Source organism: Crassostrea angulata, unplaced genomic scaffold, assembly GCF_025612915.1.
Source record: "Crassostrea angulata isolate pt1a10 unplaced genomic scaffold, ASM2561291v2 HiC_scaffold_140, whole genome shotgun sequence".
NCBI lineage: Eukaryota > Metazoa > Mollusca > Bivalvia > Ostreida > Ostreidae > Magallana > Magallana angulata.
In genome coordinates this window covers 234738-256814 of record NW_026441695.1, presented here as the reverse complement: position 1 = coordinate 256814, position 22077 = coordinate 234738, and the positions used below count along the sequence as shown (strand labels likewise).

The following is a 22077-nucleotide window of genomic DNA, read 5'->3' as shown; positions in this document are numbered from 1 at the left end:
AATTTTTTTTATGTTTTTTTTAGAGCATGTGGACAGATTGATGGAGGAAATCTTTGGATTTAGGACAAGATATCCTTCATATGAAGTTGCACAAGAGACCTTCCGTCAGGAATGCCCACCACCTATGGCTGATTTTGGGAATCGAGTGGACAAAGGTGAAGCAGTGAGGAGATACCGGACACGTTTCAACCGCTGACATCAGAAACAGTGAAAACATTGACGAGTGATACTTAAGTGATGTAAATATCTGCAGTTTTATAAACCATTGACCTGTTTGCAAACTTGTACATGTATGTCATACATTGTATATGTCTATAAATGCCATCTGGTTCAATAAGATGCAGTACCGGGTATTTTTCCTTTAATTGTCTATATATATTTATATATAAATCAATATTATGTATTTACATGTATAAAACTACAACAAGATTAATGTTTTCCATATTTATTTAAATTAACAACTGATGCATATAGACATTTTGAATGTCCTGATATACTTTTATACTTTTATGCACAAACATATTGTAGTCAATTGTTAATATTGTTCAGAACAAAATAAATCCATTGAGACATGTCACATTTCTTCGTTCGTGGTATTTTACGATGAATTCTTTTTTCTCAGTAGTCTCTAAGATACATAAATCCTGTGTACTCGTCAGATGGAAATCTGGTGCGAATGGCACTCACTACACATGAGGAAATAATCTTCCTAGTCTTTTTCCCCAGGCAATGCCACAACCATCTGGTGTATCTGCGATAAGCGATGTACCGATAGGGTCTGAAAAAACACAATGACATTGAATAAGTTTAACAAATATAGATTCTTGTTGTAAAATCATTATAGAACATTTTTCTTGGAAATATTACTTATCATTTACCAATTAATTATACAGAGATATCTTGTATACTGACAATCAGTAAATATCAAACTTACTCATGGACTGGTTCTTCATCTCCAATAGGTCCATTGTAATCTAGGTACTCGTAGAAGGAGAGCTCAAGGACGTGGTGGTTCAAGCAGTTGACTTGTAAGGCTTCATGCATTGTGATGCAGGTTATCCTGGCTTCATCCAGTTCTGGCTGGCAAACTGCAAAGCTCTGGCAGCATCTTTTCTCTGTTGCAGTAGGCAAAGCAACGCAGTTATTACAGGTGCACCTGAAAATAAAAATTGTAAAAAAAAAATTAAGAAAACAGTAAAATGGTTGAGACAAAATATTACACAAAATGTTATTATTTTTTAAACAAATTGCAATGTTCTTTAAACAATTTGTAAGACTTGGTTTGACTTTGCGTTACAGTTGTTAAAGTTCGGTAATTATTTTTTCTGTCCAATTTTGCAACTAATTCCTAACTATATAAAAGCAATTAACAATATTCAAAACACATACAAACAATAAAGGCGGAATGTAATAATTTTATTTCTTTGTAGCCACTTCCAACTGCTCATTTTCTTGCCCGTTTTTGTTTAATCAAATATAACTAGAGGTACTGTGAGCAAGCTCACAATTGATACCCCCCGCTAAGAAAAATCATAACTCATGTATTTTTTCTATTATAGAAAATATTGAATGAATTTATTTCATCGTCCATTTTCTATAAATAACAACTGTTCTATTTTTTAAAACTGTTAATGCTTATATGAGTACACAAACCAATTTCTATTCTTTAAATTCCATTTTAGTTCAAGTTAACTGTTAAAGCATGAGGATATTTGCATCCTTATGTTAACAAATATGACTCGAATCAAACGGAATTCCACATGTCAAGCAGCCACTTAATATAAACATTTTTGAATTTTTGGTATACTGAGCCCAATTTTTTTTAACAATGACCTTGAACTTCCTCAATTGACCTTTGGTCAAGGTCATGACATACTCTCAGGTTATAAGCATTCTAGACGTGAACAAAGAACTTCCAATATTTGTCCATTAGAAAGATATGGCCTGGACACGAGTTTTATACTTTTCTGCATGTGACCTTGGCCTTGCCCAAACGACCTTGGGTTAAGGTCATGACAAACCCTTAGCTTATAAGCAATCTTTGTGTGAACTGAGAACTTCTAATGTTTCTCCATAAGAAAGATATGGACCGGACAAGAATTTTGCACTTTTTTCTGCCATTGACCTTGACCTTGTCCATATGACCTAAGGTCAAGGTCATGACACACCCTTAGGTCATACGCAATTTTTGTGTGAAGTAAGAACTTCGAATGTTTCTCCATTAAAAAGATATGGACCGGACACGAATTTTGCAATTTTTTCTGTCAGTGACCTTTACCTTGCCCGAATAACCTTGGGTTAAGGTCATGACACACCCTTAGGTCATAAGCAATCTTTGTGTGAAGTTAAAACTTCCAATGTTTCTCCATAAGAAAGATATGGACCGGACACGAATTTTGGGCTTTTTCTGTTGGTGATCTTGACCTTGCCCGAATGACCTTGGTTCAAGGTCATGACACACCCTTAGGTCATAAGCATTCTTTGGGTGAAGTAAGAACTTCTAATGTTTCTCCATAAGAAAGATATGGACCGGACACGAGTTGTGCACTTTTTCTGCCAGTGACCTTGCCCGAATGACCTTGGTTCAAGGTAATGACACACCCTTAGGTCATAAGCAATCTTTGTGTGAAGTAAGAACTTCTAAGGTTTCTCCATAAGAAAGATATGGACCGGACACGAATCGAACAGACAGACGGACGGACGGACAAGGTGATTCCTATATACCCCCCCAAACTTCGTTTGCGGGGGGTATAATTAGTCCATAAGTATACAATCAGGGTATCTATTTTACGCACATGGTTGGTATAATTAAAGTAATTAACTCGCTTGAGCATGTAAATGATCAGTTTTATAACTGTCAAAACAAATACAACCATGAACTTATTAAATATTAAATAGATCTTTAATTGTACTTTGAAATTAAATTTAACTTCCAATTGGGAATTTTTGCGAAATGTGGGCTAAAACTGGGATATAGAATAGCTCCTTTACATTGATTCATTTAACCATTTTTTTTTTGTTTAAGTCAGTGAGAGGTTTTTGTAAATGTATTATTCTTAAGTTTCATTGCCGAATAAATAAGAAACAATACATACCATTCATCAGTCGCAACAGTGTCGATGTAAGAATCTCGCTCTCACTTGAAGATTCTGACGATGACAGGGGTTAGTTTGGTCCTCGATGTGGCTCAAACTTGTAGGTCGAACTATAAATTGGAATTCGTAGGGGTTCAAGTCGATTCCAGTCATGATTACGATAAAATTAACGCTGTTTCGCCTTTGTTCACGATTGTCTAGTTTAGTTTATGGTAGATATGACGTCACAGGTTAAACGACCAATCAGATCGATCCAAATCAGGCACACCTCTTTCAATTTTTGGATACCTTTCGAGTTTTTACAGGTAATTTATACAGCATGTAGTCAAGATACCGCGCTGGAAACTTGTATGCACTTTATTTAAGGTACAAACTGCATAAGATAAGATATATATCATTGCCACACTTCACTTAAATTATGAGTATTTCTAACATTATACCTGCAATTGCTATTATTATTCAATGTTTAGATCATCATAAAAGCTGTCAAACTCTTTCCGTATTCATGGAAGCTATGACATCAGAATCATTAGTGTCATATGTAAAAGCCACTAGAGAATCATTTCCTCCCTCATTACTTGCCTTGTACCAGTGGTACTTTGGTGTTCGTTACCCTAACTACAAATTTATGTCTGAGGTAGTTTTTATTTATTGCCTCGCCCTCCATGTATTCAGAGCCGGGGTCAGACGAAACAATTCACGTGCTATCAATGCCACCAAAAACAAAGTTTTCGCCCCTCTTCGTTGGCTTTAACATGCCGATATATATTGAGACATATATTAGAGACTCCTTTCTTCGTATTCAATGTCCCGACAAACTTAGAAAGTTTCTTGAAGACAATGAGTTCAACAGTGTGTCTGGTACCGCGTCAAAGGGAAATCATAGAGGCAAAGAACAGAAGAACCAATATGTGGTTACCCATAGGGGTTCCAGACAAGTGACTTAATGTCTGTATGTGTGTAGACAAACTGGAAAAGGTAAATAAGAAAAAGGAAAAAATAAAGATTTCATTTTTATTTTTTTTATTTTTTGATGTATTTGTTTTCATTCATTTATGCATCTTTACTGTTACGCTTGTGACCTTAAAATTTTTCGCCTTCTAAGACAGCGTGGGGTCGGCAATAGTGCCAGCAAGATAAGAGCAAATATTCAGGAGCAACACAGTGAAGTCTGGTTACAGAAATGTATCCAGTACATGCCAGACTGCCAAGGATTTTCACTTGCAGCTGCAACTGGACTTATCTTGCCGCCAAGACATGAGGAGCCACCCACCCTAGCTCCTGTACCTCAGTGTCGCTGGCTGATGCAAGTACATGCCCAGGATGTAATGCTTCGGATTGAAGAAGTGAAACAAGTTAAGCTTTTTAAAAAAGCTTACCGTCTTTAGAACAAACTCTTAACAGCAATAAGATATCAAAGACAATTTAATTAGTTTTATATGAATGTCGCCTTCTTCTCCATGCAATAGCGTGCCGAACTTTTTTTTAAATATGTGCCTTTTAAGCGTGCGTGCTTAAAATTGAAAATTATTTACAGCGTGTAATTTGTTACATCAAAGTTTTAAAATTCAGAGATTTAAAAACTATCTATAACAATTTTTTATTTGAAATCAATTGTAGTAGGTAAAAAGAGATCTTAGGAAGGGTTGTATCACTGTAGTAAAATCAAAGTTAATACAACTGCATTCGGTATCATTCAGTTTTACTGATATTAGTTTCACCGTTTCTAATATACAGACTTGTTTACTGATATTAGCCATACCTTTTGAAATTTCATTTTTTGTATATATTTGTACAATCAAAACAAAAAGAAAAGAACAAATTATTTCAAGCGATGTTACAGAATATTGCTTTTAACTAGTTAACAGAAAAATGAAAGCCTGAATTTCACTAAGAGTCATTTTTAATGTTCTTTCGTTTTCTCTCTTTTTAAGATTTGAAATCTATCAAAATTGTTAAGTCGTACGTAAAAACTATCATCTGAAAATTATCTCCCTTGTGCCGAACAGTATATCAACCAATGAAATAATTGTAAATTTTCACATCATGTATTTTCTACCAATTACAAAGGAGAGGAAGTGCACAGCCCGGAGACTGTAAATTATTTCAACTCTTCATACCGTCTTCCAAGGAAGACGGTAATCAAACATCACCTCTTTGCTTGGATGCATTCTGAAAATGGATTCCACCAAGAGGGTCGTTAAGAAACTGGCAGGCGAAAGTTCAAAGACAGCTATGTGGGCCACTAATGTTGGGAATGAGTATGGTCAAGTAATTTTGTCGGTACTTACAACTGGTGAAGGTGTGCTGACACTTTCCGGATCATTTTGTGCCGTTTCGGGACGGTTTCATGTTTTATGTTTTGTTTACGTTTAGCCAACGTCAGCCTGGTGGCTCACGACTCGGTCGTCCTATGTTATTGCTCAATTGCAACTTGATTTTGTGGCCCCATGGAGTAAGTTTATCATAATATTGTGTGAATGTATGCTCTGCTTAAATTCAGAAATGTTTCAGTGAATTTCTAATGTTTACTATTTTTTCGTTGTGATCATGGTGAAGAGGAAATTCGAATGCAAAATGTTGTCAATTGCGAAATTTATTGTGAAATTTATTCATTTATTTTGTAATGAGCATATTGTGATTGTTGTTTTTATTTGTTTTTTCAGTTTTTTACCCTTTAATGTCTCGTCATTAAATAAACAAGTAAACTGTTTATTGTGAGTTTTTTGGACCTGGCGAGGCAAGGGTTATATTTAAAAAGTCCATATTCAGGACAGCACAGTAAAAAATCCATCATCACCACAACTAGTTGCGGTTCCATTCCTGATGTTTGACACATTGTGTCCACCGAGCAGAATTACAGGGCAGTGTGATCATCAAAACAGCACCCCTCCATTAGTCAGCTATTTCCTCTTTGCTTATAGACATTAACATTGTAGGCTTCCCACATTATGATTTTTTGTATTGACTTGAAGTACAACATTTAACAGTAGATGTGTGATGTTTGTGTATATTTGACATACTTTTATTGTCAACATTTTGTTAGCAAACTTTTAGGAACATTGTATGTACATTTAACATACATCTAAATCAGATATCATTGCACCATCATTATTATTGCCCATCATTTGCATGTGATTTTATTGGGCATTTATCATGTTACAGTAAGTCAATTTGATAAAACGAAACGGGTTTTTCATGCAGTGTAATTTTTGCATAGTGCATTGTTGAGATATATAAAACGCAGGCTTTTTTTGTGATTACATGGGCATATCACAATTGTGGTAACAATTCAGTGATATTTCAAGTACATTTTCAACAAATTTGACTCATGAACTTTGCTGATATTAACAGTTCTATGTATGTTTATGTTGTAAAAACAGTTCTGTGATTAGAATTACACATTGTGCACATTTTTAATATCAACCATGTGTGACCCAATGGAAAAAATTATCAAACAGGAAGAAAATGTTCCTCGCTACCCTAGTCGTCAAAAAATCTTAACAGAGAAGGGAAATTCTTTATACGAATCTTGTGTACAAAAATTGACAACTGCATTTGATCGCATATGGAAAGATATTGAAACAGAAATTTTTGAATTTAACTCGAAGGCCACAGATATTGAACCACATGTGATGCAGCGATATCAAGATGATGTTTCATGTCTCCGTCAGGAATTTGTGGCGTCGTCTGATAATTTGGTGGAATTCCTGATCAGAACAAACACTGCAGAAAGTTCAGCCGAAAGATCAAGACACCTTGAAGTATTTTCTAAGAGGAAGGGTGTTGTGGATCGGTTCCTGGCAGCTATTGCTGATCGCATTCTTCAGACCGCAGATGATATTTCCCAACGGATGGCTTCGGAATCCACGTATACTAGTCGCAGCAGCAAGAAGTCAACATCATCACAGAGCCGATCAGCTATTCTTCTTAAAAAGGAAATAAACGTTGAGAAACAAAAGACTCGCCTAGAATTTTTAAAACATGAACTGACCTTAGAAAAAAGAAAATCTCAGCTCGAAATGGACTTGCGTCTACTTAAACAGGAAAAGGAAACCGCTGTGGCAGAGGCAGAAATGAAAGCTGCAAGAGACCATATAGAGCCATTAGATTTTCATGCAGTACTGAAGGAAGAGCATCATTCCCAAATGCCAAAGGAGGATATTATGTCCCATTTCCTGTCATCATTAGAGGGTCAGTCATCAGCAACCTTTGCGCAGTTACCACCACCTAAGTTCATTTCAACTCCCTATGAGCATGGGCCTAAGGTAAAATCCCCTGAACCTCAGATGCCAAGGAAACAGCTCAACCAAATCCTAACGTAGCTGACTTTACCTCATTTTTGCTTAAAAAGGATCTACTTACCTCAAGGTTTATGTCCTTCACTGATCAACCAGAAGCATTTACAGCTTGGAAAACCAGCTTCCAAGGAATTCTTCGAGAACTACAAGCTTCACCTGGCGAAGAGTTGGATCTTCTCATTAAGTGGCTGGGGACAGTCTAAAAAATTTGCCATGACAATGAGAACAGCTAATCCAAAGGATCCTGAGAAGGCAGTTGATTTGATATGGCAACGTCTACAAGAACGTTATGGCAGTCCAGAACTTGTAGAAGCAGCCTTGAAATCAAAACTAGACAGATTTCCATTGGTTTCTATTAATGATGGCAAAAAGCTTTATGACTTAGCGGATCTGCTAACAGAAATTGCTGCAATTAAAGAGGATCCTACCTATGCAACTCTTTTGTCGTACTTCGACTCATCCAGTGGAATCCTACCTGTTGTGAAAAAGTTACCGATGAACCTTCAAGAGAAGTGGATTACAAGAGCTGCAGCCTATAAGAGACACAGTGGACTACCACATCCTCCATTCAAGTTTTTTGTGGAATTCATCGTTGAAATGAGTCAGATAAGAAATGACCCTGGACTTTGTGTACGGGAAAGAAATAAGGAAAACATTCAACGCAGGGTACCGGTAATAAATCGAAAGACAGATGTAGAGGTTGACAGTAGAGAGAGAAGAAAGGAAAGCTTAGACCCATCTAAAAGATGCCCTATTCATCCTAATGACTTTCATGCCTTAAACAAGTGTAGAACCTTTCGCACAAAACCCATGAAGGAACGCACAGACGTGTTAGTGAAACACGGAATTTGCTTCAAGTGTTGCAATTCAGCAGAACATTTTTCTAAGAACTGTTATGAGAAAGTGGCATGTTCTGTATGTGCTAGTAACTCGCATCCTTCAGCATTACACATTGATTATGGCAGACCTCAAGGCGGGGAGCAAAAGGAGAATTCAGAGACCAAGAAAACTGTCAACAACAAGTGCGCCCAGATTTGCGGTGTTATTCCTGGAGGTAAATCATGTTCCAAGACAATTCTTGTCAAGGTGTATGATAGAGAAAATCCAGACAATTTTGTGCGAACATATGCCTTGATTGACGACCAAAGTAATTGCTCCCTAGCAAAGAGTGAATTGTTTGACTTGCTCGGAATCAAGACTGAGACAAAGAACTTTAAATTAGAAACATGTTCTGGTGTCAGGAACATGACCAGCAGGGTTGCCAAAAACCTTTTAGTTACATCATTGGATGACAGTACAACTCATCAATTACCGCCTGTCATAGAGTGTGACGCCGTTCCGGATAATCGTAATGAGATAGCAACACCTGATATAGCTAAACGATTCCCACATCTTGCAAACATTGCTAGTCACATTCCGGAGCTAGACCCTCAAGCAAAGATACTGCTTCTTATTGGACGGGATATGATCATAGCACATCATGTTCTCGATCAGAGAATCAGCCATGATGCTCCATATGCTCAGAAGTTGAGTCTAGGTTGGACAATCATAGGTGAGACATGCTTGAACAAGGCTCATTTACCTGCGACAATATCAGTTAACAAGGTATACCTTCATAATGATGGGAGACCTTCTATCTTGTTGCCTTGTAACAGCTCACTCACAGTTAAGGCTCCTCCTGTTGACGAAGATGATATGTCTTCCATATTTGAAAGAACACCAAATGATGATAAGCCAGGGCCTTCACAGGAAGATAATATATTCCTAGGAATCATGGAAAGTAAGTTCCATCGCAACTCTTTAGGGGAATGGACGGCTCCCCTGCCGTTTAAGCCTGGACGACCCAGACTTCCAAACAATTATTCTCAAGCTATCAAGAGAGCCAGATCTCTCGACACCAATCTTAGGAAGAATCCTACCAAAATGGACCATGCCCTAACCTTTATGGAAGGGATATTGTCTAAAGGGCATGCCGAAGTAGCCCCATCTTTAGAATCAGACGATGAGTGTTGGTATTTGCCAATATTTGCCATTTACCACCCAAAGAAGCCAAACAAAATTAGAATGGTCTTTGACTCTTCTGCCTCGTATGAGGGAATTTCGTTGAACTCGGTGCTGCTCTCAGGACCAGACTTAACCAATAACCTACTCGGTGTGCTTCTTCGTTTTCGCAAGGAGAGAACTGCACTAATGGCGGACATTGAACAAATGTTTTATTGTTTCCGTGTGTCCAGAGAACATAGAAATTACTTGCGCTTCCTATGGTACAGGAACAATGACCCATCGGATAGACTTATCGAATATAGAATGACGGTGCATGTTTTCGGTAACACGCCCTCGCCTTCTGTTGCGACATATGGCTTGAGACAATCTGTTGCTGACCATCCGGATCCTGAAATCAGAGAAATAGTACAGAGAAACTTCTATGTTGATGATTTGTTGGTGTCAATGCCGCATGATAAGCAAACTGTTGAGCTCATCAAGAAGACTCAGAAGGCATTGATGGAAGGCGGGAAGTTGAGATTACACAAAGTAGCCTCCAATTCTCAAGAAGTAATGAGTGCATTTGAAGAAGAAGTAAGAGCCAAGGACTTGAAGTGCATTGACTTGAGACTAGATGAGGCACCCTTACAGAAAAGTCTAGGACTTACTTGGGACTTACAGGCGGATTCCTTTAAGGTAGATGTGACTATGGAGTCCAAACCCTTCACGAAACGTGGTATGCTGTCCACGTTAAACAGTCTCTATGATCCCTTTGGATTCATCGGTCCTGTGACACTCAGAGGAAAAATGCTGTTTCGTAAGGCCTTGGATTTGTCATCTGATTGGGATGATCCTCTTACTGAGTTTGAGAATGAATGGAGAAATTGGTGTGATTCACTTCAAGATTTATCTCATATTAGTGTTCCTCGATCTTACACGTCTTCAGGTTTGCAAAACTCTTCTAGAGTAGAAGTTCATGTATTTTGTGATGCCTCCGAGTTGGCCATCTCTGCGGTTGCCTATCTAAAAGTACTGTACACGGAACATGCAGAAACTGGATTCTTGCTTGGAAAATCGAAGTTGGCACCTACACATGGACACACAGTTCCCCGACTGGAACTTTGTGCAGCTGTACTTGCAAGTGAAATTGCTACCATTGTGACAGACAACTTAGACCACAAAGTGGACCATACTCAGTTCTACTCCGACAGTCGCATAGTGTTAGGTTACCTTTACAATACTTCAAGAAGGTTTTATACCTATGTGTCTAACAGAGTACAGAAGATACTTAAGGTTGCTCCAGCCAATCATTGGTCTTATGTGCAGTCAGAAAAGAATCCAGCAGATATTGGATCAAGATCAATTGCTGCAAGAGATCTCCAAGGAAGTAAGTGGATTAAGGGACCTGACAGTCTCCTTAAGACTCAAGACTGCAATGAAGTGTTTCCTTTAGTGGATGCTGAGAATGATAGTAATGTAAGACCACAACTATCAAGCTTAAAGACTGTTACAAAGAAGCCATTTGGAGTAGAACGATTTGATAGATTTTCAACATGGAACTCATTGGTCAATGCCTTGAGCGCACTAAGATATAGAATATTGAAGAAGCATGGAGTTGAGAGTGATAGATTTTCCTCAAGTTTCCGTCGGTTTGCAGAAGTGTTCATTGTTCGGACAATTCAGCAGGAGACCTTTCATCAGGAAATATCATGTTTTCAATCTGGAAGGACCATTTCAAAGGACAGTTCTATTATCAACCTCGACCCTTACCTAGATGATGATTCCATTCTGCGAGTGGGTGGACGACTGCAAGCTGCTGACATAGAACATAACCTTAAGAACCCCTGCATCATCCCTCGTTCGCACATAGGTAGACTCCTCATTAGCCATCATCATGACTTGGTACATCATCAGGGAAGGCACTATACAGAAGGAGCAGTACGAAGTGCGGGTTACTGGATTGTCGGTTGCAAGAAGCTAGTGTCCTCTGTCATCTTTAACTGCGTTACATGCCGCAAGTTGCGTGGACGATTAGAACAACAGAAAATGGCAGACCTGCCATCTGTCCGAGTTAGACAGTCTCCACCATTTACCTATGTGGGTGTTGACATGTTTGGTCACTGGGAGATAGTGACCCGGAAGACGCGTGGAGGAAGTGCAAATAGCAAGCGGTGGGATATAATGTTCACATGCCTCTCTTCCAGAGCTTCCCATATTGAAGTGGTGGAAGATATGTCGTCCTCGGCCTTTATCAATGCCCTTCGCCGATTCATATCTATTCGGGGAAAAGTTGCAGAGTTTAGGTCTGATAGGGGCACAAACTTTGTCGGAAGCACGGATGCATTGGGTATTGATGCTGTGAATGTAGAGGACCAACCCCTCAGGAAGTTCTTGAGCAAAAATGGTTGCTGTTGGATATTTAACACTCCATACTCTTCCCATATGGGTGGTGTATGGGAAAGAGTTATTGGACTTGCTAGACGAATTTTAGATGCCATTCTCCTGAAGCAACCTAAGCGCCAACTTACCCATGATGTCCTTGTAACGTTGATGGCAGAGGTTACAGCAATACTCAACAACCGACCATTGGTTCCTGTTTCCACTGACCCTAGCAATCCATTAATACTTACCCCGAATATGCTGCTAACTCAGAAGACAGAAGCTGATCTTCCACCGTTTCATGAACTTGATGTAAGAGACATGTATGTGTCTAGCTGGAAACAGGTACAAGTCCTTGCTCAGCAGTTTTGGAAGCGCTGGCACAATGAGTATCTCCAACTTCTCCAGCAACGACGAAAGTGGACAGATTCTAAGGACAATCTACGGATTGATGATGTTGTTCTTCTTCGAGAGAAAGAAGCTCATCGCAACGATTGGAGTATGGGTGTTATCAATCGAACATTTCCTGATGACGACAGCAAGGTCCGCAAGATAGAAGTTCGCACAAGCAGAGGCGGACAGCTTGTCCATTACGTACGACCAGTTACAGAAGTAGTTCTTTTAGTGCCACACCGTTAGACTTTTGTTATTATGAAGTGATTATGTAGTGACTGGCGTCAGGCGGGGAGTGTGCTGACACTTTCCGGAACATTTTGTGCCGTTTCGGGACGGTTTCATGTTTTATGTTTTGTTTACGTTTAGCCAACGTCAGCCTGGTGGCTCACGACTCGGTCGTCCTATGTTATTGCTCAATTGCAACTTGATTTTGTGGCCCCATGGAGTAAGTTTATCATAATATTGTGTGAATGTATGCTCTGCTTAAATTCAGAAATGTTTCAGTGAAATTTTCTAATGTTTACTATTTTTTCGTTGTGATCATGGTGAAGAGGAAATTCGAATGCAAAATGTTGTCAAATCTAAATCTGTAATTGCGAAATTTATTGTGAAATTTATTCATCTATTTTGTACCGAGCATATTGTGATTGTTGTTTTTATTTGTTTTTTCAGTTTTTTACCCTTTAATGTCTCGTCATTAAATAAACAAGTAAACTGTTTATTGTGAGTTTTTTGGACCTGGCGAGGCAAGGGTTATATTTAAAAAGTCCATATTCAGGACAGCACAGAAGGCTTTAGAGTAAGTCCGACGATTCATGGATTGATCAAACGTTATAAAGAGGCAGAAGTTCCACCCCTCATCTCCTCTATGTTGACGGGGACTGCTGTGGGAATCATCAACTAAGAATAATGTTTTCGTACTGTCTATACTGTTCGACATCTGGCACCTCATGAGACGTCTGTCTTTTGGCTGCACAACAGATGCCCATGCACTGTATGTCGCTTTTATGTCTCGGCTCAGCCAGTATATGTACATGTGGAGTCCCGAAGATATAGATGCTTTGATAGCTGCGAAGAAGCCCGAGTTGGAAGCAATGTATGTCGAAAACCAGACAGATGATTATGCCTTTCGCCACATCATGAGCAGTGAATTGGTTATGCTCTGAAGGATAACACCTTAATGCAAAACCTCGAAAACGAAGATTATAAAAATAAAGTAAAAGTAAAAAACAACATTTGCAGAAGAGTAACACGAACAAAAGGAGTAATGCAAGAAAGAAACAAAAGAGACAGATATTCTTAAAGCATCTTTCACAATTGGCGCACGAGCACTTTACAACACTTTGTGATCGGAATTTTTTAGATTCGCTCGAGCTCTCTCATACGTTGCACGAGCTCTCGCATACGTTTGTACATCTGTAATATAGCTGATCATACAGGTGATTTAAAGGGCTAGCATGAGAAGATCTGAAATAATCAGGATCCTTACTGCGATTTGTTCAAGGGCCGAACATGTGAATCGGTCGGGTCCGAACAGGTGCGTGAGAGTTATTTACCAATTATGGGAAGAAATAATATGAATAGGAAATCGACATGCATTAATTATAATTAACTGTGTAAATGAGTTAAAAATAGTTTTGACATATCAAAGGCGTAATTAAGTAAGAACATGTCATTACTGATTAAGGGGGGAGTGCCACAGATTTTCGAGCGGAATTAATTAAAATTTATATTTACTTGAAAGCTGACATGAGTTCATAAAAGTATTCGGTCGCCATATTAGTTCGATCGCTCCTCTACTGCCACTTGGGTATATATACAGGTTGAGAGAGTTACGGTCGATTGCTTTCCGATGGAGGCATTCAGGTTGCACGGACTCCTAAATGCATGAACTACACATTGGAGTTAAATGTTGTAATAAAGATTGTAGAAAACAACAATCAATAAAATCCAAATATATTGACTTTTTGAAAGGATTTCCGAGGTATCCGTATTATTTTGCACAGACAGGGTTGCATTACTTCGCATGCACATCGAACACGTGTGTTGTTCATACAGATGCGTAGCGTCTGCATCTTCTTGAAAAACCCGGCGGTACTACATCCAACACAGTAGCTAAATGATAGTAAATCGAAGAAAGTAACAACGTAACATCGTTTCTATCCGTTCCTAAAAAAACGCACCGTTTCTAAAATCCATGCGATAATTGACATTGCTCGATCTGCCACAGGTTTGAGCACGTGCGATGTTATAATATACACAGGAAAACGGTCTTCAATTATCAGCGAAATTTTGAAGTATCTGTGCCTAGCTGGATTTCTGTCTTGTTTCGCCGTTTATTGGATATATCTTGCCAGTGCAGTGGTTGTCATAATTTTCTTCAAAACGCGTTTCTCCATGTCTTTTAGTCCAAGGTAACGTGTCCGGTGTACGATTTCTGAATGCGGTGAAGCATGAATAGTGCTTTCGGCCTTATAAAGGGGGTGTGTAGTGATGAGCAGAACAATAGAAATCGACAACAAATATGGCGGTAGTTGGAGATAAAGGGAAATAATGCGTATTTATGAATTCATGTCAGCTTTAAAACAAAGAATAAGACAATATTTTTACATTGTTTTTACATATTTAATATAGTTTGAATCAATACATATAAGTAAGTAATAAGAAAGTAATTGTCCAAGTATGGAAATTGGTAAGGTCCTCCACTGTAGTCTATTGTCATTTGGCCTAAACAAGAGTGGACTGGTAAGGTCCTCCAATGGACGATGTTCTCCACTGACCACTTAGTCTACACAAGACTTCACCAATATTCGGCAATGAGCACCACCGCATCACCATCGATGATAGTGGTTAACACAATGGATGGAAAAAGGGACCTGCGCCTTTTACACCAATACGCACCAAAGTTTTACTTATAGGCTATACGGTCATGAATGACACACTTAGTATAGACGCTTATTACACACAAAATACTGATATACAGTCTTTAAGAAGACTTGCTATAAAGCATATAAGCTTTTACACTCACAAAATACTAACTCATAAATTTAAATGCAGTGTTGCATAATACTACTCATTATTACAAAAGGATATTACCATAATAGTCTACCATACTTATAATAGATTCAAACACGTATCTAAACATAGACATTTATATTCAAACGTAACAAATAAGTATAAAAACAATTGGAATACCATGACTGCGTGTTTCAGAACAGTAATGGACGAAGTGTCGATAAAATTGACAATAAATAAACCTCACCTAAAAAAAAGCTGGTACCAGGTTCACCCCAGAGTAACAACATGCATAATTACTGGATGGTTTGTCACGAGAGATGTATAAGTACGTCTGGCGGGTTTAAGGCCCAGTGAACTGAGGGTCAATAAGGGTATTTACTAATACGAAAGACTAAAACACTAAGGGGCTCACCACGGGATATGTGGGTAAGTTAAAATACGAAACTAAATATATACAATGATGAATTTTAATGTGACAGGGAGAACCATTTAAAAGGACGACAGTTTGAAGGTACGATTACTCTGTTTAGAGACTACATCAAAATGGTTTTTTTTTTACAGTTTTTTTTAGTTCCACGCAGAGGAGGAAATTATTAAGATGTCCTTATGAGACCTAGATACTGTGGAGTCCGAAAAAAATGGTTTGAACAATCACCCACTAATTGTAGAAAAATTAAAAGCGCTGAGAGCGGAGAGGGTAGAAATTAGGTAAGTGTTTCATATTTTATCTACATAAAAAATATGTATTTGAACACGTGTTTCTCTCTCTCTTTCTCTCTCAATTTTATCTCTATTTTCTGTTGTTAAAGTGTTGATAATGATGATGAGGTGATAAGAATGGAGGTCGATACGGGAAAAGAACAATCTGATGGGTAAGTTTGTTACCGTTATCAAAATCCCTTACATAACATGTAGTAACAGAAAAATGTACACTAGTTTATTGTATTGTTTCACTTTTTTGTATGTGTGTAGAAAAGAAGAGTCGCAGAGAGCAACGCAGTTAAGCACGATTCCGACAAGAGACTCGGAGTAGGATTTATGATGTCATAAACTTTTATTTTAAATAATGGTCAGTTTAAGCCTATTATGTATCTGTTATGCATTTCCTTTTAATTGTAGAAACGAGTTTGCTGTACTACCGAGGCCTGTCGTACAGTCGTCTTCGTTGCAATGACCGGATTGTCCGAAGTCATTTAAACGTAAAAACGAACTTAAGGTTCACTTCAAGGCGATACATGAGAACGTGTCATTTTCTTGTAGCAAATGTCAAAAAATATTTGCTTACAAGACAAATGCAAAACGACACGAGGCAAAGTGTAATGGGGACGATCAAAACTCCGAACTCCGAAGTTCCGAACAGAAATCGGTAAATAATTAAGAGACAAGTTTACATGTTTGTAGAATGATAATTACTGGTAAAGGACTTGTAGATTGAACGTTAACATACAGTAAGTGTAACGATGTATTTTGAATTGTTAAGAATTTCTTTTTTAAATTATAGTTTACCTTTTTTGTTGTAAATATTTAATAAAAAATACTGACACGAGCTGGTTTTATGACTATTATTTATTTTAGGGCGATATTGGACATCTTAAATCAGCTACTGTGGTGTCATCAATATTCGTTGAATACCAATTTTCGTGGATTTTGTTTCTAAGTTGATCCACGAAATTAAATGTTCATTCAAATGCAATTTCTTATAACATTTTGTATTGATGGGGTCATTGGCCACAAATTTACATATCCTTGAAAATGTGATTTTTACTATATCAATGAATATTGATACCCTTGAATATTAATGAAATCACAGTACTAAATAGTTAAACAAATAAAAGGATGTGGGACACTCTTTAACACTTTCAAACTTGTGTCACTGGTGACAATGAGGATTTAATTACGAGCAGGCTCAATCATAAGGCGATAATCATTAATGCATATATATATATATATATATATATATATATATATATATATATATATATATGCTAAAGACAACATTATTTATTATATACCTGAATTTGTTATAGAAAGGTTTGAATGTATTGTTATTATTGTTGTTAATGACGTGCAATTAAAAAATATCACTGTCAAGGAAACATATACAAACCCTTGGCAGTGTTTGAAGACCAATAATTTTTTCTGAGCAACGGCAGCAGCAACTCTGAAAAATTTGCCTGTCATGTATTGATCAGATGGCAAACTTTTGGGTTTGTAAGTGGATGGATTAATGACATAACTGCAAGATCAAACAAAATACAAGTTATATCATATTATATCAGCATTCTCCAGAAATGGTTAATCATAGAACTACAAATTACATTCGCTTTTTAAAAGCATTTTCTTCCATGAAAAATTTGCAATTTAGATATTCAATTTACCAGGTAAGCAGTCGACACTTGAGCTCCCCTTGACAGCATCAGCAAAACATTTCGTTAAATGTTGAATTGCCTTAAGACCTAGGTTGGAATATTTTTTATCTTTCGTAAGGTTGAAAAGCTTCGCAGCACTGTTAAGGATTGCTATGAAAATATCAGCGGATTTCAACGTTCATAAAACGATGCATCTATTATTACAAAATCTTTATGTAAAGTTATTTATTATGATATAAATGTGATATCAAATAAAACATTACAGTAAATTCTACTTTGTATGACACTTGGTGTGGTCCCCTGAATTGATGGTCACGTGATATGTGTTGATAATTCTCCCGATTGGAGGTCATATAAAATTTCAATAATACAAGGGCATACTCTTATTTGAATTAAAATTTTTAAATGACTAGATTTGGACCCGTGCGTGCACGGATTTACATTGTATATGATACCGGACATTTACGAAATAGGTACATCGACACATCGTTTGTTGCCATTTACATAATAAAGCTTTAAGTCTACAATAGTGTTATTAATTTCACTACACTTTGCTTAGTTAGAATAATTTAACTGTGGCTCGGGACAAGCCTACACCACAGTTAAAATACCTCCCATCATTTGATCATATACCCGTAGTGCAGCAAAAAAATTGCATAATCGCTCCGAAACGATTTTGGAGAAATACCTTTCATCTAAAAATTTAATTTATATTAATGAAGAATTCAACACTTTCTCCATCAACGTTTTCACTCGCTTCGAGTTGGCATTCGGAACTATCGGGATTTTTCATACTAACGAGGTCGAGTACAGAACAAGTACGCACGCTTTCGCGCAGCGTTTCATTTGTATCGTGACGTCATCTCTTTGCTTAGTTGACGCCATGGCCTGATAGTTTCAACTGCAGATAAATACCTAAGAAATAGTCAGATTTTAAATAGTTGACGCCATGGCGTGATAGTTTCAACTGCAGATAAATACCTAAGAAATAGTCAGATTTTAAATAGTACAAACAATTTAGATTTTTGCAGTCGTATGTATTCCTACGCCAGAGTTCATTATAGTCTCGTTCAACCATCGGCTCAGACAAGCAGAGAGTCGGTCTATATTTAGAGGGCGCATCATCAAGCTATCACGTGACCTGGTATCATCTCTTAACTGTTGGAGATAAACGGAGACAGCCGAGCATCTGTCACATGAAAAAGCACGTGACCTGGTGTCATCTCTTACCTGTCGAAGATTAACGGAGACAGCCGAGCATATGTTACATGAAAAAGAATTAGAAAAGTGATATCAAGATATTGATTTTATGATTTGTTGTTTAATTTCTTTTCATAAATTAAAATGCCTTTAACATGTTTAAATTAATGATGGAATGAAATTTTTAATAACATTGGTAAATTTGTAAAGCCTTGAGTCGCTCTTTAGAGCTTGTTTTATGTCAATTTTCATCATTGAATAAAACAAGCCGGACGTTTGATTTATTCCTGCCTTCTTTTAAATTATCCATTGGGTTGAGAAACTGCCGAAGGCTTTGTCTATAATCAAAATAACAAGACAAATAACAAAATGGTGTGACTGGTGGAGAATCCGGGTAGCTATACTATCCGAGCCTTTTCCCCAGATTCCAGATTCATTATCAATATCAAATCATCACTGCTACCATGCCAGGCCCATCAAACATGGAATTGAGAAGTTCTTCTCAGCAAGGCACACAACAGGAGGAACAACCAGAACAAGGGGTCACTGAAGCCACAGCTTCAGTCAATGAAGTAGAGGCCCTGCGGAGACAGCAGGATACCTTAAAAGCATCCAGGGACGCAGAATATCGCCGGAGAAGAGAATTGGAGAAGCAAATTGACAGGAAACCTCAACATGCTCAACCGGTAGCTACACCAAGGCAGGTTTGGGAGCCAGCACCTAGTACCCTAGTGCCACAAATGGACAAATTTGATGGCAGTACTCCTGTTTTAGAATGGTGGACAACATTTATGACATACATTGCCCTACATTCTATCAACGAGACCAAAGCCATAAGGCTATTGCCTTCCTATTTGACGGGAATACAGTGCTGCTGTCCTGAAAGTTGGCAAGGATAGGATAGGATAGGATGCACGATACATGATAGAAATATAAAAGTTGAGTTCTATCCTACCTTGCATCCTGTAGCAAATCAGATTCGAGTATACATATCGATTTAATTTAATACGTTTTACCATTTAAGAATAATTATTATACGCAGTGCATTACATTGTCGGCGCTACATCTTTGTTAATTCGTACGCAAGTACGGAGTTACTGCGAGAATTCGATGCAACATTTGACAACGTCAGAAATAGATTTCTGTATTTAATGATTAAGGCGCAGTCAATGAGCTACTATCGTTGAAGCCCACTATAGATTCACAATTCTAAATTGAGACCCCACTCCAGCACAATTCCAGTACACCACTGTGCCTTCTTATTGTTAAAGCTGAACACCGCTCGTAAATACGCACCGTCACACATATACCTGGTATATAAACCCTTCGATTTCGTTACACCCGATTGCACACCTGAACCTCGTGGCCGACATGTAGAATTCCTTTCGTGGTCTTTAGATTTTATGCATTTTTTTTCTTATCTTATGTTCATTTTCTGTTTGTAAATAATGCATTGACCAATTTATTTGATGTTAGTATGCTCCTGGCTTCAAAAAGTGCGTAAAATTTGATAATTTCATCGCGACAGGGTAACACGGCGAGGCAAAATGTACCTCCACAAAGGTGAGACCTCTACAGCGAAGTACCTTGAACTGTTTAAAGGTCTGTCCCTTATATAAGGGTTGTAGGGACAGCAGTGATTAAAGAGAAATATGGCGGACAGTGCCTATTTACGAGCGGTGTTCAGCTTTAAATAATCGACTCAGGAATGTAAACCAATGTTTTAGAAATCTGCTTCTGTGTTTTAGGTTGGCTACGGCGCTAGCTCACCAATCGTTTTAAAAGAAAAGCTTGTAAAGTGTCATTTATCAATGAAATTGACATGAGCTCCTCTATCCACAAAATGAATGCAATAAATATTCTAGCAATTTATACCCCTCAAATAACCAGCCAAACCTCAGGTTTTCCCTTTATTTCAAAATTTTGACCGGGTCTTTCCTTCCAAACTATCCCCTGCCACCAAAGACGATCGCCGGGAACATTTTAACCCGAGATCAAATATCACACGGAAAATATAGCGGGTTTAATTAAAAAATAATACTTTTGTTTAAAGTAAATATTAATTATATAATATTTACTTTTGTTCCTATAAACAATGATGCATGCAAAACGAATTATGTTACAAACAAGTTAATGTTTACACAGGTATACAGTCCGCGTACGATTTAATATATTCGATGTACAGGTAAATGTGTAACCTTGTTCCTAAGAACTTCGATAGTTTACTTTTATTTTCACTGCTTACAGAGATAATTTACATGTACTACTGGTTAATTTTATCTAAAAAAAATTGAGAATTTACTATCAGGATAAAATGCTGGATATGAATTAACATTTTTTGTTTGATAAATGTCCGTATACGGCGCATTGATTGACTCGTAATCTTGCTGATAAAAAGACATACAACGATTAACACGATACGATAAACGAAAAAAACCGTAAAAGGCCGGGGCCCAGGTATAAATAGCAGCCAATCACAAAATGAATGGGAAATTCAATTTTCTTTGCAGTTTGCAGTTCAGAGATAATATTTTCAAAATAATAGCATTATCAATCAAAGTACTGAAAGTATTGATAAGCGCTAACCTAGCTTGGTTCTAAGAAAATTTACTGTGTGCAAGCGTAGGCGGAAATGAGCCTTATTGAAATTTTGGTTTATGTTTAATGAATGTCAGTTTAAAGTATCGAAGGCAAGATTTCTTTACATATATGTTACTTTCTGAAGATGATGTGAATTAAAGCTGAACACGACTTGCATTGATACTTGCCTGAAACATGGTATATAAAAAGCCTTTGATTTTATGAAACTTAATTTCTCATGTGGAACTTGTGTTCGACGTTTTGAATGTTTTTTGGGGTCTAATGCTTGCATATTATATTGTTGTTATACGTTTGCAAAATTGCATATTGTTTTTGCTTTTTGTGTAACATACAGTTCATCATCATAATTCACTTCATATTATATTAGATTATTACCAGTTTGAGCGACATTTTTTTTAGGTGTGTTATACCACCTTTAATAACACTATTCTATTTTGTTTTGTTATACAGTTATTGGCGCCATTGAAGGTTATTTTGCAGCAAAGCTAAATAACTAGTGTCAACAATAATAAAATAGTTCTTAAAACCATATAAAAATTACCAAAGGTGTGGTAGAATTTTGCAAATACATCCAACAATAAATGACTCAAAATGAGGAAAGATAACGTTTATTTGCAGATGTTTCAAATTAGACCTTGTACAAATTATTTTGAAGTAATAATTTAACTTATCAAAATTGTTTGAACAATGAGTTATTTTTTACAACATATACATGTGGTAAAACTTTTTTGAAAA

The 22077-nt window shown here is 37.3% G+C and overlaps 1 protein-coding gene and 1 pseudogene across 2 annotated transcripts; one reads left to right on the top strand and one right to left on the bottom strand.

The window, feature by feature from the left end:
- Positions 1–32: 32 nt before the first annotated feature.
- LOC128169484 (P2X purinoceptor 7-like) lies at positions 33–3248 on the bottom strand (annotated as a pseudogene).
- Positions 3249–5447: 2199 nt separating this feature from the next.
- LOC128169471 (uncharacterized) lies at positions 5448–12941 on the top strand. 2 transcript variants are annotated; one of them, XR_008241542.1, is made up of 3 exons: positions 5448–5550; positions 5762–12599; positions 12827–12941. XR_008241542.1 is itself a non-coding variant. In XM_052835604.1 (2 exons), exon 2 carries the CDS (start codon positions 7610–7612, stop codon positions 12395–12397), a length of 4788 nt encoding a protein of 1595 aa, XP_052691564.1. In that variant the 5' UTR covers positions 5448–5550; positions 5762–7609; the 3' UTR covers positions 12398–12812. The 2 variants fall into 2 exon arrangements, 1 of the variants encoding a protein (XP_052691564.1); XM_052835604.1 differs by lacking the exon at positions 12827–12941 and having other exon boundaries at positions 5762–12812.
- The last annotated feature ends 9136 nt before the right edge of the window (positions 12942–22077 follow it).